At 38.3% G+C, this 16127-nt stretch overlaps 1 protein-coding gene across 1 annotated transcript in view; it reads left to right on the forward strand.

Moving 5' to 3' along the window:
* The window catches only part of LOC104521836 (proton-coupled amino acid transporter 4), a gene marked incomplete at its 3' end in the record, with an annotated part of 38669 nt that overhangs the window by 19542 nt on the left and 3000 nt on the right, over positions 1 to 16127 (forward strand). Inside the window, exon 8 of the mRNA XM_010163955.2 lies at positions 13446 to 13615. Coding sequence (XP_010162257.1) covers positions 13446 to 13615 — 170 coding nt within the window. The remainder of the gene's footprint in view (positions 1 to 13445; positions 13616 to 16127) is intronic.

Raw genomic sequence — 16127 nt, forward strand, 5'->3', positions numbered from 1 at the left:
TGAAATATACAATCTCAGATAAACCAAGGCAGTGCCTAGAAACTAGTACTCATGTAATACTAATAGCTAAAGATGTCATCAGCCAGTGTTATAAAACTATTTTGAGATATTTTCAAATAAGGTTGGTACTATCAAAAGGCTGATCAGTGTGTGCTGAACTCTAAGTGATACTTGTAACAGGATTAGAAAGTGCTGCGGTCAGTTTCTTGTGCTATTCATTTGTTTGCTCCCTATTTGAGTTCATAGAATCATAGAATGGTTTGGATTGGAAGGGACCTTAAAGATCATCTAGTTCCAATCCCCCTGCCATCAGCAGGGACACCTTCCACTAGATCAGGTTGCTCAAAGGGATCACTGTTGATTACTATGAGGTACCTGCTGCAAATTGTGAATGTCTTGGCAGCCAGGTGGTAATCATTGCTGTGTGCTAACAGGAGGAGTTGGCAGCAGGGGTACCCAGTGATCCTCTAATATGGAGTTAGCAAACAGCAACTGAGACATCAGTACTGTCAGTCTGGTGGTTACTATTCATAGTGTTGAGAGTTAGTTTGGGATTTCAACACTGGTAAGTTAAGATCTTAAGATCATCAGGGTGACTTTGTGAAAATCGTATTGACTATTGGCATCTGTCAGTTTGTGGAACAGTAGTAGCAACAGAAGTGCAGTCCTCTTAAGTGGATACAGAGACCATTTGAAATACTTGGGTATACAGGACTCTGCTGGGGATTAGAGACTCTGTTGCTGCTTCGTTTCCTCCATGCTTTAGCTTGTCTCTGACTGTGTGTTCCCTGTGGAGCCAGGGGAGCTTTTCACTCTCACAAGTTGGCCCTTCCCCCACTACCAAAAGAATGACACACTCCCCCCCCACCCCAACACAGGAGTAGGTCTGTTTTTATAATGAATGTGAATTTTTTCTTATTGGATCAGAAGTAGCTTTAGACTGTGGTCCTGAGTGTGCCCAAAATGTAGTTAAACCTCTTGAACATACTTTTCAGAAGAGTGTAAGACCAAAGCCTTCAGGCTTGGATGTGTCTGTAGCATTGCCATGTGCAGGTTTGCTTAATGTTATGCTTATATAACAGTTACACTTCATGAATATTTTGCGGCAAAAGTCTGGTTGACTTTCTTGTTTGAGGTATAAAAAACAAATCCAAGTGTGGAAGTGATACTTTAGCACAAGCTTCAGGGGGAAGAAGGATGAAAAAATTCATAATGTTCATAACATTTAAACAAGAAAGATAATTTTTCTTCTCTATTACATGTAAATATGCTGTTAAGTACGGTTTGTACAATCGTGTATGATTTTTTCCACCTCTTGAGTGCTGCAGACTGATTAGCCTAGCAAAGAGAAAATGTTACTTTCCAACATTAATTTCAGGTTTGGAAAATAAGGCTGCTGATATTTGAGCCTATTGCTTGGAGATGTTATTCAAACTGCTTTTGAATGTGGATATTACAGCTTTGCAGTAGAAGGTAGGGTGGTATTTGTATACCAAAAAACAGGCTCTGGAATCACATTAGGCAGCAGCTAACCAATTCCAGGAGATTTAAAAAAGAGAAAACTAAGTGGATTATAATTTTAAAATGTTATTTGGATTTTGAAAGTGATGCAGTGGAGCTTGTTAGGCCTGTGGCTTTGAGATAAAAGCCTCTCATTGTCAAAATTTTTTTTGACGGATTCGTATTATCCTTTTAAAAAAATTAATGAAACCCAATGGCACTCTCCTGTTGTCTTTAAGACCAAACTGGATTTGTCATAAACAGACATTTAACAGGTAACATGACATCATCTAAATCTGCTTGGGGCATCTCTAGACTGGGATGTATCGATTTCCTTGATGTTCTTTTGAGATGATGCAAAGGCTTGTATCATCAGAATATGAAAGGTGGGAGTTCTCAGAGGATGTTTTTGCATTTGGACAAACAAGTGTAGGTGACTGGATTTGATGGCTGTGGAGATGACCTACTCCTAAATCTATGTGGTAAATGTGGATTTTAAATGTATCAGCAAGAGGTGTGTTGTGGCTACTGTGCAAAGTCATTTGGTTGGGATGTCTTCTGAAGATGATTAATGTAAGAGAGGAGGAAAAAGGTTATGGGCAAATGTGTACAAACAGAGAATGTTGTTAGATGTAGCAGATAAAAAACCTATTGTATAAGAATCTGTAAAAAATTCATCATCTGCCATATTCGGCTGAATGTTGATAAAATCTCAAACAACTTGATGTTACCTCTTTATCAAGTTAAATATTCCTTACTGATATCTTGCACTTCCCAAGTATGGAGAAACTTCCTTTTACCCTGGAGAACCATTTGTTTGTGCATATTATAACTTTAATACTTCCTGTATTTACAGTGAATCTTACTAACGTGAAGAGAAGACTCCTGAGTATAATTATCTTCCAGGCAGCATCCCATACCCGATGCTTTAACATTCAAATGTTTCTTTTTCCTTTGAAAAGCTAAGATACACATACGTTTACACAAATATGGCAAATAAAGGCATTTAAGTTTACTGCTTGCTCGCCTGAAATGTTTCTTAACCATTATGTGGTTCTATGACTTTGGAGAAATGGGAAAAGAGCAAGAGTGACAGTGTGCCAGGCTTTATGCTTTGGCAGCTTGTGGCAAGGGGGTTTTGGGGTCTGATACACATGGCTTCAGTGAGGCAAAAAAGCCAATTCTTCTGTTTGGATATGACCCTGTCATAGAGGGAAAATTTGCCTCTCAAGTATATGTGGAGTAGAGCCAGAGTGAGGCACATACTTCTTATACTAATTATACATGTAATTAAGCAGCATAGCTAAATAATTTCAGGTAGAAATATTTTATCTAGTTTATTTTGCTTTTTTGGTATCAGATTTTTTTGTTCCCCCCGGCCCATCCTCCTGTAATCCTTCTAAGATGCTGCTGCTTTGCACTTACTTGTAGTGGTCTTGGGTAAGATATCCTCCTCCTATCCGGTATGTTCCGAGTGAGTACTTAGCTACAGTGTATGGAATTGTCTGAGTAATATTTAAATACAAGTCTTCATTATCATAGACTCATAGAATCGTTTATATGACAAACCTTTTGAATATAGATGTGGAGATGCAAAAATGTTAGTAACGTTTCCTGGAAAGAGCAGCTAACTAGAATAAATGCTTGCATCCTTACTTTTAGACTTTAATATCTGTCATTTAATTGTCAGCATCTTAACTTTACCATCTATCATGTTTTCCCTACCCCCATTCTCTGAGCAGCCTTTTCACTGATGAAGGTTGCGTTGCAGTGTGAATGCATGTGTGTGTGTGTGAGTATACGTGCCGGGTTGACTCTGGATACCAGGAACCCACCAGAGCCACCCTCTCCCTCCTACTCCTCAGCTGGACAAGAGAGAGGAAACATAATGGAAGGCTCATGGGTTGAGATAAGGACAGGGAGAGATCGTTCACCAGTTACTGTCGTGGGCAAAACCAGACTCAACTTGGGGAAAATGAATTTAATTTGTTACCAATCAAATCAGAGTATGATAATAAGAGATAGAAATTAAAACTCCTAAGCTCAACCCCCTCCCTTCTTCCTGGACTGAACTTCACTCCTCATTTTCACTGTGAGGGTGGTGAGACACTGGAACAGGTTGCCCAAGGAAGTTGTAGATGCCTCCTCCCTGGAAGTGTTTAAGGCCAGGCTGGATGAGGCTTTGAGCAACCTGATCTAGTGGAAGGTGTCCCTGCTGATGGCAGGGGGATTGGAACTAGATGATCTTTAAGGACCCTTCCAATCCAAACCATTCTATGATTCTATGATTTCTCTACCTACTCGCCCCCAGCAGCACAGGAGGGTGGGAAATGGGAGTTGCAGTCAGTTCGTCACACGTTTCTGCCACTCCTTCCTCCTCAGGGAAGGACTCCTCGCACTCTTCCCCTGCTCCAGCGTGTGGTTCCCTCCCACAGGGGGCAATCATCCACAAACTTCTCCAGTGTGAATCCTTCCCATGGGCTACAGTTCTTCATGAACTGCTTCAGAGTGGGTCCTTTCACAGAGTGCGGTCCTTCAGGAACAGCCTGCTCCAGCGTGGGTCCCCCACGGGGTCACAAGTCCTGCCAGGAGCCTGTTCCAGCACGGCCTTCCCATGGGGTCACAGCTGCCTTTGGGCATCCACCTGTTCCAGTGTGGGATCTTCCACGGGCTGCAGGTGGACATCTGCTCCACCATGGACCTTCATGGACTGCAGGGGGACAGCCTGCCTCACCATGATCTTCTCCATGGGCTTCAGGGGAATCTCTGCTCCAGCATCTGGAGCACCTCCTCTCTTCAGCTGCAGTTGCTCTTTCCACAACAACTTTTTTCCCTTCTTAAATATGTTATCCCAGAAGTGCTGCCACCATCACTGATAGACAGGGCCTTCGCTAGTGGCAGGTTCGTCTTGGAGCTGACTGACATTGTCTCTGTTGCACATTGGTGAAGCTTCTGTCAGCTTCTCAGAGAAGCCACCCTTATAGCCTTCCCCACTACCAAAACCTGGCCATGCAAACCCAATAAAATATATAACAATAAGACTGAAATTCTAGTTTACCTCTTAAATATTGTTCCAACACATTGATTTTGGAAATTAAATCTACTGCAAGTCATTGGATAATTTACATTTACTTTACCAAGCCATGATGGAGAGAACAGTTTAAAAAAAAAAAAGGATGGCTCAAAATACTAGATATGAATAGACCTCTGATTTTGTCAAAGGACTTTTAAACTCAGTAATCTTCTTGAATCTGCACTGAAGAATAGTGTTCCTAAACAACAACAACAAAAAATATAATTACATATTCTCCCAAGTTTGGAAGACCCATCGTCATCTGCTGTTGAACGCTCTGCAAGCATCAGTAGGGGCTCCCTAATAAATATTGTGGCTTAAAAATCATACCAGTCTGTGAAGAGCTGCAGGAAAAAAAATCCTAAAGGAAATGAGAGAGGTGGAAAGGAAAAATATTGTAATGGCAAAGGCATTTGAAAAAAGAAGATTATAGTAGGAAGTGGAGTGTTCTCTATTCTTCAACTTGTCTTATACTCAAGCTGTTTGAGTGCTTCACAGAAAAAGTGATGCGTAGTTTAGCTGTCAAGGTGCTGTGATCTCGTGTCAAATGGAACTGTATGAAACTGTTCTTCTGAGAAGAGCAAATACAATTGTCGATGTCTTTCCTCCCTTCTATATTGGATGGACTGATTTTTTTCAGAATAGGATGGTTATTTCTTTCAACGATGGTCATTTTAGTGTAAGATGTGAATTGCAAAACCCCTTTTATTGCTAGGCTTTCTATGTTGGGGTCCTGTCGTTTTTAACTGTCTCTGGGAGTGTGTGTGATCGTTTTCCATATTCCTTATCCCAGGATAGAGAAATTTCTGTATTTAGATTTGTAAAATTTTATAGGATCCTTAATCCTATTTATTTCCTGTAATACTTACTAATCCTTGATGAAAAACATACTTTATTGTTTCACTTCTGCAGTCGTGGATTTTGCTCAGCACTATGCAGGACCTTGCAATATATGTATACTTTGTCCCATGTCACTTTGGAAGCTAAAGCAACATAGGAGTGAAGAGCATTTTGGATAAAAGTCAAAAGGGACTTTTTTTTTTTTTTTTTTTTTTTTTTAAAACCATTTGCACTAAAACAGATTAAAGTTCATAAACTGTTTGACTCCTGCCTACGAAGAAGCAGATATGGATAAGTGAGAACTTTGTCATCATTATCACTTATTTTAAGGTGATTTAAATTTGATGTGGGATCACTGGCTGGCGTAAAGGTCTAAGTGTCATTGCAGCTTTGAGAAACTTAATTTTTAACTCCTGAACCAGAAGGAATTCAGAAATACTTGGTAATGTACTATACCTTCATGTGTTATTGCAGTGAGATATACCCTCCAGTAACATTTGTTGTGTTTCTAACTCGTATTTTCTTTTATCATTTATCTTGTAGAAATTCTGAGAGTAGCATAAGTTAGAGAGGACGTGTTCGAATATTCTGCTGTATTGTCTGTAGGCCACAGTTCCAAATGCAGCAGGGCAGAGGGAGAAGTAAAAGTAAAGAGTGCAGATGAACTGTCAGATTAATTAGGAACATAAATTTCTTTTGGCATATATGTTTTGCTGGATAAAATTGCATATTAATGTAAAGGACAGCAAAGCATATAAAGCTTCAATGATTTTCACATGACTAATATTTAAAAATATTAGTGACAGAACTGTGATGCTGCTTTTTAGTTTTCAGTTTGCATTGTAGGGAAGTAATTTAGATTTCATTCACGAATAAGGTCAGATAAGGCATGATCATACACAAACTTGCATAGCTTCTGTTAAATTTCATAGCAAGCTAAAGATGAAATAAATGTTGTAATGGAGTGATAAATAAGCTCTTAAGCATAAAAAAAGTAAAAAGGAAAAAAGAACCTCTGGAGAAAACAGCATGTTCAGATGACAGGCTAAGTAGGATTTATATAATTCCTTCCAGCATTGTTAAATCAAGGCCATCAGAATTCTGCAATAGATTCATTTTTTTGTGGATATGAGTAATTCTTTTTCCTGGTGAAACAGGTAGGAAGCTGCTTTGCTGGAATCTGAGAAGAGCGGGTTTTAAAGTGATCAGAATTGCTTGGTAGATTTCAGAAGGAAGTGTTCTGTAATGAGAACTTGGGTTTCTGGATTATTTATTTTGTATAAACCTTTTACTATAAAAACTGATGTACAGTCACCATTTGGCTTGTACCTTTCCTTTTATTTCCAGTTATGAGGAATCTGTTAAGGAAAATTAGATTGTTTATTGCACTTTTTGCAAAGTAGTGGCGTTCTGTATCTTCCTCAAGAGACCGAGCTTTAAAAAATATATCTGAAAGTGGTGGAGTAAAAGTTTGTTGCTCAAAATATTGCATAAGACTTTTTCTTTACAGTGAAAGAGGAGATGGACAAAGACAGGCAAGCAAAACATAGCAATGTAATAGACACGTTATGATCATTATTTTACTTGGAGAAACCATACTTTTTCCACAGACAGTCCCCTGCACGCTGTAGGGTTGTAGATCCACCTTGCAGTGAACAAATGGATTCACTGATACCTTCTGCAGACAAGAATGAATGGGTCAGACCTGGGCTGCATTGGTTTCCTGAGGATTCAGTCTTCTGTCTTTGAGGGTCAGAGAGTAGAATTCGTGTTTATATAACTTGAATACTTTTGATGTCAGCTTCCTCAGCTTTTTTGCTTTGAATCAACAGAGCTTTATTTTGTTGTGGTAGGATGTGATTATAGATGGGTTCGTGTCCCCCCCCACCCCTCAGTAAATGTTGATAGATATATTGATTTTAATTTTCAAAAATTCTTGACTTGTCTGTGCCTTGAACTAATCTAAACATCTGCATAGCTGTCTTTTCTACTTGAAATACTTATTTTAAAAGTGTAAGGGGTGGAGGATTGCTTCATTCCTGACATTTTAGTGTTATTTCCTGAAAAAGGGGAAGATGACCATATGTATTTAAACATCAAGCGTGTCTGCTATTAAGTTATCCATTACAGGATTAGTTTTTAGTGACCATGGCAATTAAGTCACAGTTTATCTGGTTATCTACAGACTGAATTATCTTGTGTGGGTTTTTTTTTTTTTGTTCAGTCGTATGCCAGGGGAGGTTTAGGTTGGACATTAGGAAAAGTTTCTTCACCCAGAGGGTGGTGGAGCACTGGAACAGGCTCCCCATGGAGGTGGTCATGGCACCAAGCCTGACAATGTTCAAGAAGCATTTGGACAACACCCTCAGACACATGGTCTGAATCTTGGGATTGTCCTATGCTAGGACATGAGTTGGACTCTATGATCCTTGTGGGTCCCTTCCAACTCACAACATTCTGTGGTTCTATGATAAAAAATGTACAGTAAAGATTTCTGATTAGAATTAGACAGTTTCCTGCAGCTTAGCTGTAGAAAGACTGAGTGTAGCAGAATATTCAAGGCAAGGAATGAAGAGATAGTGGTATTACTGGAGGATGTTTATACCTACTTCATGCAGCTTGAAATGAAAGGGAAACTACTTTGCATAATGTATGATAGTAGATTAGCCAGGTTATTTCAAAGATTTGATTATGCTTCTGTCAGTAAGTCATGAGTACTTTTGAGTTTATTTGATGGATGAAAGGAAGATGAATTATGCTTATTTTGTAAATTAAGAAACCAAAAGTTGATACTTATTAAAAGGATCAAGTATTAAGTTTCAAGGAAGATAATAGTGATGTGTCAGTGTCTCAAAAACAATAGGAGGATCTCTGTGAAGCAGGGGGCAGAGAAAAAGATGGAGAATTTATTCAGTTGAGGATGGAGAAAAATGATGGAAAATGAGAAGTTATAAAAACGATCAGTTTTGTCCAAAATATCTGATTTCATAGGAGTTTAGGGCTATGACAGGGGACTAGTGTGAGCTGAGGGAGAAGGAGCATGAAGGAAGCAGAGCTTGGAAATCAAAAGCAGGGAAAAGACCCATTAAAAAAAAAAATTAAAAAAATCTTCGAAACTCTGAAACTTAACTCACTGCGTGGATCTCACAGTTCTCTCTCCTCCAAAATTCTCTCCATTGTGACCTTGCTTGGGAGAGGACTATTCCCAAAAGTTTTCCATGACCATAGTATTTCCTTTCACTAGGTTGTGCAGTGGTGGTATATGTGGTGATAGGTTACAGGTCTGAAGAGTGTAGGAGGTATTGGACTAGATTAATGATACTACCCATTATAGTGGAAATGGTTGTTTGAAGAAATGTAGAGCAACATTGAAGCCTTAGTGTGGGATACTGAATTGACCCAACATCTCTTTTGAGAGAAGATGTTATGATGCAAGTATTGGACAGAGAGAGAGAATCGGAGGTGTGGTTCTTTTCTTTCAAAGTTATTAAATCATCTAGGTAGGCTGATAGCTTTTTAAGAAAATAATTTAAAAGAATTGAAGAGGGAAAATTAATTTCTAGCTCCAGAAAAAAGAACAAGAAAGCGTGTTCAGCTTCAGTATTCCACAAAGGAAGCAATAAAACCAAAACTAAAAGGTATTTATGAAAAGAACCTTAATCTCTTTTGTATTCAGTTAATTTTAGATTTTCTGAAGTTGTTGCAACAGGGACTATATGGGGACTAAAAAGAAATTTACAGTGAAAATCTCTCCAGCAGCTACCCAACAGTGACACAGTGTCAGAACAAACATTGGCTCATGTCATACCTCCTGTCAGCCTCTGTCTCCGTATGAACACTTCACAGATCTTTTGCATCCTGATGGAATTTAACAGTGTAGGGAGCAGCGAGTTTGTGTCATGTATGTGTAATTGGTTGTTACTTGGCTTCATGTTGATCATGTGAGGTATAGAACTTTTCAGCTTGTCTGGAATAGGTGATACTGGATACTGTGTAAAACCTAGCTCAAGTTCTTTGTATGATTTCCTTGGAGATCAGTTCTGACAAGGCAAACATCTCCTGCAGTGACAACTGGTTCAAAACACCTACTGCTGATCAGAGAGAGTGCCTGAACCTGGGAAGGGACACTTTCGCCTGGACTGAGGGATGCAGGAAAGGCTGCATTGGCATCCTCATCTGTTCAGGCTGGAGGCAGATCTATCCTGATACTAACCCAAGGATAAGCAGGGAGAAATTAGCATTTTTAGATACAATTTCAAGATCTAAGCATGTTAATATGTCTTTGGCTAACAATATTATTATCCTTTTTTTTTTTTTTTGCATATCTTTTCCTTAAGTTCACTATAAATGAAAGTTATGATATTAAAGTGAGGTTAATAATGCAGGAACATGCATTTAGATGTAGTATGTTTTATTTTGACCTACTCATTAGTGTGCATGAAGTAACATAATTAAGTTTAATGAGTAAACGGGATTTAATGGATAGTTAAAAAGCAAGAGCTGGTATACTTAACAGAATAAATAATACAGATTTGTCCTATAATATTTTTAAATTGGTTTTTATTTTTTTTAAATATGTCTGTTTTCTTGGAGAAACATGGGTCTTCAGACTGACTGGGTTAAAATGAAAAAGAAAAAAAATTGTAGTACAGGTAGAAATTTAAAATAAAATTATATTTGAATGCTTCCTCTGAACTCAAGCATGTTGAACATAATATGTGTCACTGGTCCTTTGTTTTCCTTTTTGAACTAAGTTTCAGATAGGCAATTGTATGATAATCTTGTCTTCCTGTAAAAAGAAGCTTGTTAAAATCTGAAAACTAAAATACAAACAACTGTTAAGAACAGAACAATAGGTGTAGGCTGCTTGTGAGGAACTGTAAATGGTAGTTGCTCTTTATTCTCTTGATTTCATATTGATGTTTAGATTGAATTTTTCATAATAATAACTTTTTCAATTTTTTCACGTATGGCCTATGAATAGCATCTTGCTGAAGGTAACAATATTCGTCCATAGAACCACAGAAAAATTAAGTTGGAAAAGACCTCTGGAGGTGGTCAAGTGCAAACTGCTGTTGAAAAGAAGGTCTGCTTTCAGTTGGATTAATTTCCTTGGGACTGTATCCAGCTGAGCTATGAAAGTATTTTAAGAATGCAGGCTCTACAGTCTCTCTTGGTCGCTTGTCCCAGGAATTAACTGTTCTCTTTATAAAATTATTTTTCCTTATGTCCACCTGAAAAGTCTTCCTGTTGTGACTAGTGACCATTGCTTCTCATTCTTTGATGGTTCTCTGCTTAGAAATTTGCTCAGTCTTCTCTGCAGGCCCTCTCTCTTCCTTTGGTTAACTGAAGGCTTCAAGAAGATTCCCTGCCTGAGTCTTCTCTTCAGGATGAGTTAACTCAGCTCTCAGCCTCTCGTGCTCCATAAATACCTGAAGTGCAGGGGCCAAATGGATGGGGCCGGACTCTCTTCAGTAGTACCCAGTGACAGAGGACAAGGGGCAGTGGGCAAAAACTGGAACACTGAAAGTTCCAGACAGACCTAAGGTAAAACTTTTTTATTGTGAGGGTGCCAGAGCCCTGGGACAGGCTGCCCAGAGAGGTTGTGGAGTCTCCATCTCTGGAGATGTTCAAAACCCACCTGTTCGCTTTCCTGTGCAACCTGTTGTAGGGAACCTGCTTTGTCAGGGAAGTTGGACTAGATGATCTCCAGAGGTCACTTCCAACTCCTACAATTCTGTGATTCCGAGATTCTGTGAATGCTGGAGAATCTGGAAATAAAATCTCTGGGCTAGTGAATTTACTAAGAGACTCCAAATATCTGTAAGCTGAGCAAGTAATTGCCATTAAATCTCTGCAGAGATAATGTAGCTTGGAATAAGATCTTACTGTAACAATTTATGCTTGTTAAGATTCCCAGAAGCTGTAGGACACGGCAGAATTTATGCAGAAAATATATTCCGTTTATAATCACCAGAGAATTAACAGATACGTGCTGAATGAGCATTTTTATTATTGGTCCAGGCCCAAATGCTGTGTTTGTAGGAAGTCAATAATGGGAAAACTTAGATGAAGGGAAAAATTGCCTATAATTTTCATCCTTCAAAGCTACTAATAAGAACTTTTGTTAAAACAATCTCATTGCAGCTGAGGACAAAAGAATCTGAAGTGCCGTCTGGCCTACCTGGTGGTTTTTCATGTGGAATATAAAGATGAGTTGATAGGTACTGTATGGACACAGAAGCTTAATTCGTTGAGAGGAACGAACATATTTTGTCTGTGTGGCAGTAAAGTAATACTTCTAACCATATGTCTCCTTTTGTAATTTTCCTGCTGCTCAACACTCTCATTTAAAAATTGATTTAAGTTTTGAAAATTTTGCTTTCTCCACCAGATTAAGTTACCATGCAAGCTCAGGTTGCTTTCTGGAGGAAAAACGTCAGCAGTGGCATCTCTGAATTATATAAAGGAGATTCTCAGTTAAGATGTAGAATGTATTTTAATTGAAGATGAATTAAAATTTTGAAATGCCTCCAAATGTGCACCTTTTTTGAGATCTCTTTGTTCGCAAGTATAAAATTACTTCTTCAGGCTTTCAAATGTAGGAGAAATGCAACAGTGTGGGATGGTTTGACAGTGGTCATACTAAATGATGAGTCAGGAAGTGACTACCAGTGGATGACCAGGGAAAGGGAGTGATTGCCCTATAGAAAGTAATATGGCAGCAATTCAAATATGCTTGTTTGTTTGCTAATTAGTGGATGAAATCTGATTTTTTCATAAATTCGGTTAAATTGAAAACAGTAAATATTCAGTCATTTAAGAATCAGTTTTGTATGACTGACAGCAGCTTTTACAGAGCAACTCTGTTTTGTTTGTATCAGATTTGACATAAGTGTTAACCAGAGATGACGAGCTTGTTTAATTACAGTGCCTTACTGATAGTCAAATATAACCTGGATGTCTACTGAAAGATAAGATGAATTGTGGTCTTTGTTCCACTGACTGAGATATATCGACTAGATTTTCATTGCCTGTCTTCATTACAGAAACTTAAGACGTTTCACTTATATGTAGACATACAACATTAGGTGTCTTAATCTTGAACTATATCGCATATTGACTATTGGAGAGGAATGTACAGCTCTCCTGAAAGAGAGGGGAAGTATGCTTGTCTAGGAGCATCCATGTACCTCCAGTTTGTGTTTTAATGAAGATGTAAAAGGATCTGTTATGCTGACGAAATTCAAGGTGGGAAGAGCAGCACGTGAGCTTGTTACTTGGTTTTCCTGCCTTGGAAATTTTGTCTTGGTGGCTAAAGATTTAAGTTGGAACTTACTAAGTGTATTTTTCTGTCTTCTATATAGCAGATGTAAAAGTCGATCTCTCCAGCAAACTGCATGCAGTAATGGTTGTAATGCCTGTATCTTCACTTTGAAGTGATGGCAAGTCCAGCAAGGTTGCTTGGCTATATTTCAGGCTCAAAGCACCCACACTGCGTTTAGGAAAAGTGGTGCTTAGTGTGCCTGGCCCTATCTCAGAAATGAAAAATGAAAAAGAGCATGAGTCTGTATTCTGGTAGTCATGGACTCAAGCTTCCCTGCTGGGGAGAGCTGAGGCTGACTGCTGAGCACAGGAGACTGACAGTGCAGAAATGCCTAATAAAAATAAGAGAATTACCCTTGGATTCAGAACAATTCTGTTACCAGAAAAAATAATGTTACTTATATTGCCTATGTATTTTCATACAAACACCATAGGTTTCTCTTGTCAGTTTTTCTAACCTATAAATATTGCTTTATATTTCCACACTGATGCTGTTTTACAACCAAGATAGGTACTTTTCGGTAACTGAACATTTCTATTGGGTGTGTAAAACATTGTGATCTTCCAGGCTCTAAAACATTGTTGTAGAGTAAATTTATTTATTAGTAAAATCACTGAAATTTTTGAAATTGGCTTTGAAAGGTGGGGAGAAAAGTAATTTTACTGTGGGAACATAAAAAGTAATTGATTCTCATTCTATTTCCAGGTACTGCCATTGGAAAACAGAATGAAAGACACCACGCGTTTCCCACTGGCACTGAACATTGGCATGGGAATAGTCATGACCTTGTATATCTCACTAGCCACTCTAGGCTATCTGCGCTTTGGGGATGAAATCAAAGGCAGCATAACTTTAAACCTACCACAAGATATATGGTAAGTGCATATGTGACTTAAAACTAGTAATCTAGAAGGCAAAAACATTGCAAAGGAAATGCTTATAACTGATAGGTGCTTAAACTCTGCTAGAAGTACACTGTCTATACTGTCTCTGTACCTTCTACAGTTGAACTATGGTCCAAGCCAGCAATTTCTTGCCTATTAAAACAAATTGCATATGCAAGCAGATCAATGATCTTCATAGGAAGGTATTCCATCTCTGGCAGGAGCTAGTTCCAGGTGTATTGAAGGAGGAAATATGCAGTTTGCAACCAGCTATATTGCAGTTCTGAAATCAGCTAGTTTTACCTTGGGTATCCTGGTAACATACTGGCCTTTTTAGTGCAGTCACTGATTTTAGCAGGTAAACAACTGGAAAAGAAGACATCAATTTTTTATTTAGCATTTTTTTTTAATGCTACAAGAGCTCCACATGTGGAGCGCTGAAGAAGCGCTGAAGACTATTTCAGCTTGTTAGTTCTTTGTCTATCTATGGATGGATAGATACTGTAATTATTAATTTAAATATAAGTCTTATTTTTTTTTTTTTTTCATACCTGGGTACCTGATGGGCCTAAGATTAGGTATATTAGCAGTGCACAAGTGTAGAAGCTGAAAAGTATTTTAATTTCATTCTGATCATGTAATATCTTACATGTTATACACTTGCATCTACTTGTTTGATGTCTTTTGTGGCAGCATATTGAAGTAGTGAAATCTCAAATTATGTGAAACAAAAACTGCTTTGCTTAATTGCTGAACTGAATGCTGACTCCTTTTTTACTCTTTGAAAAGAGTTTTCAAATAGCTCTTGGCTACAGTGCAGGTGTGATATAAGATGATATTTATCCTAATGACTTTACAGACCTAAAACAAAGAGATAATAAGAAAAATGGAAACTGATGCTCTATAAGGTGGAGAATTGGCACTGTAAGTTTAATAACGTCAGAGCTGCTCAGGGCACATATGTAGCAATAACAAAGTCGTCTGTTTCCGTCTTACTCTGGATAATACCCCAGAGCACCAAACAAAATTAGGAAGAGAAGCAGCTCAGTGGTATGCCTGCCCATGGGTTGTGATGTGCAATGCTATCACTGTGCAGTACTGTGGGTCTACCTGATTCAGTACTGATGAGCAAGTGTGTGCAATTACCGGTGCTAGCAAAACAAATTTCCAGTGAACCATATGACAAAACTTTGTTATTTGGTCCTCACTTAAAAAAACAGTAATTGGCTGGATTGAACGAGAGAAATGCAAGGAGTGGTAAGTTTTTATAAGCAAGTGATCATGCGAAAGAGCCTGGAATGTAACTAAGCAGTGAGACTTGGCTTATGTGTCTACTCCCATTCTATGGCATCTTATAGAATCATAGACTGTTTTGAATTGGAAGGGAACTTTAAAGGTCATCTAGTCCAGCCTCCTTGCCATGGGCAGGGACATCTTGCACTACATCATGTTGCTCAAAGCCCTGTCCAACCTCTTCTTGAACACTTGCAATAAGGGGGCATCTACAACTCCTGTTGGCAACCTGTTCCGGTGTCTCACCACCCTCATTGTAAAAATAATTCTTCTTTGTTCTTGATTGGGATCTCATCTTCTTTAGGCCAAAGGTTCTTTCCACTGTTCATCATTAAAATATATATGATAGTCTTTGTGCAACAACTCGTTTACTATGAATCCCAAAGATTAACTACCATACAAAATATCACAGCATGTTCCAAGTTCAACAAGAGGTTACACGGTACTAGTTCAAGTGGAGGCTTTGCATTAACTAATGCTTTATTGCCCCTAGCTGTATTGATATACAAGTTGTGTTACACTAGTTCTCAATTTTTCCTTTTGTAAGGAGGTACAACAAAATATAAAATGGAGATTGAAGAGAGGCAGACTTTTGTAGTCTTCTAGCACATATGAATGATTTTGAAGATTTTTAAAAGGTAGCTTAAGGAGCCATCTTTATCCAATTGGAATATAATAGCAAAGTACTAGTAAAATCACTTTAATATAAAAAATTATTTCCTAATTTGAAAAATTTGAATCACTGTAGAGCTATAAAAATAGTGTAATGGAGATACTTTGAACTACTGTGTAATTAAAGCTTTGAATCCTGTTTTTGAAACACTTTTTAAAATTAAAAAAAGACTTAAGTTCAAGATTTAAAATTTTGTAAAGTTTTGGGATGATCTGAAGCCTGACAATTAAAGGCTCATTGAAGGTGGCTGGTCAGATTTTCATTTTGTTAACCAGCTAAAATCCATCTAAGCTTATGGAATCTGGACAGTGATGCAGAACAAATGAAAATGTGACAGGTTGCCCAGAGAAGTTGTGGATTCCCCCTCCCTGGATGAGGCTTTGAGCAACCTGGTCTAGAGGAAGATGTCCCTGCCCATGGCAGGGGGGTTGGAACTGGATGATCTTTAAGGTCCTTTCTGACCCAAACCATTCGATGATTATGTCCCCATGTAAAATGATGTAATAGTTTTTCTGTCACTTTGAGTTTGCCTTTGGG

The sequence above is a fragment of the Antrostomus carolinensis genome, unplaced genomic scaffold (genome assembly GCF_000700745.2).
Source record: "Antrostomus carolinensis isolate BGI_N321 unplaced genomic scaffold, ASM70074v2 scaffold5893, whole genome shotgun sequence".
Lineage (NCBI taxonomy): Eukaryota > Metazoa > Chordata > Aves > Caprimulgiformes > Caprimulgidae > Antrostomus > Antrostomus carolinensis.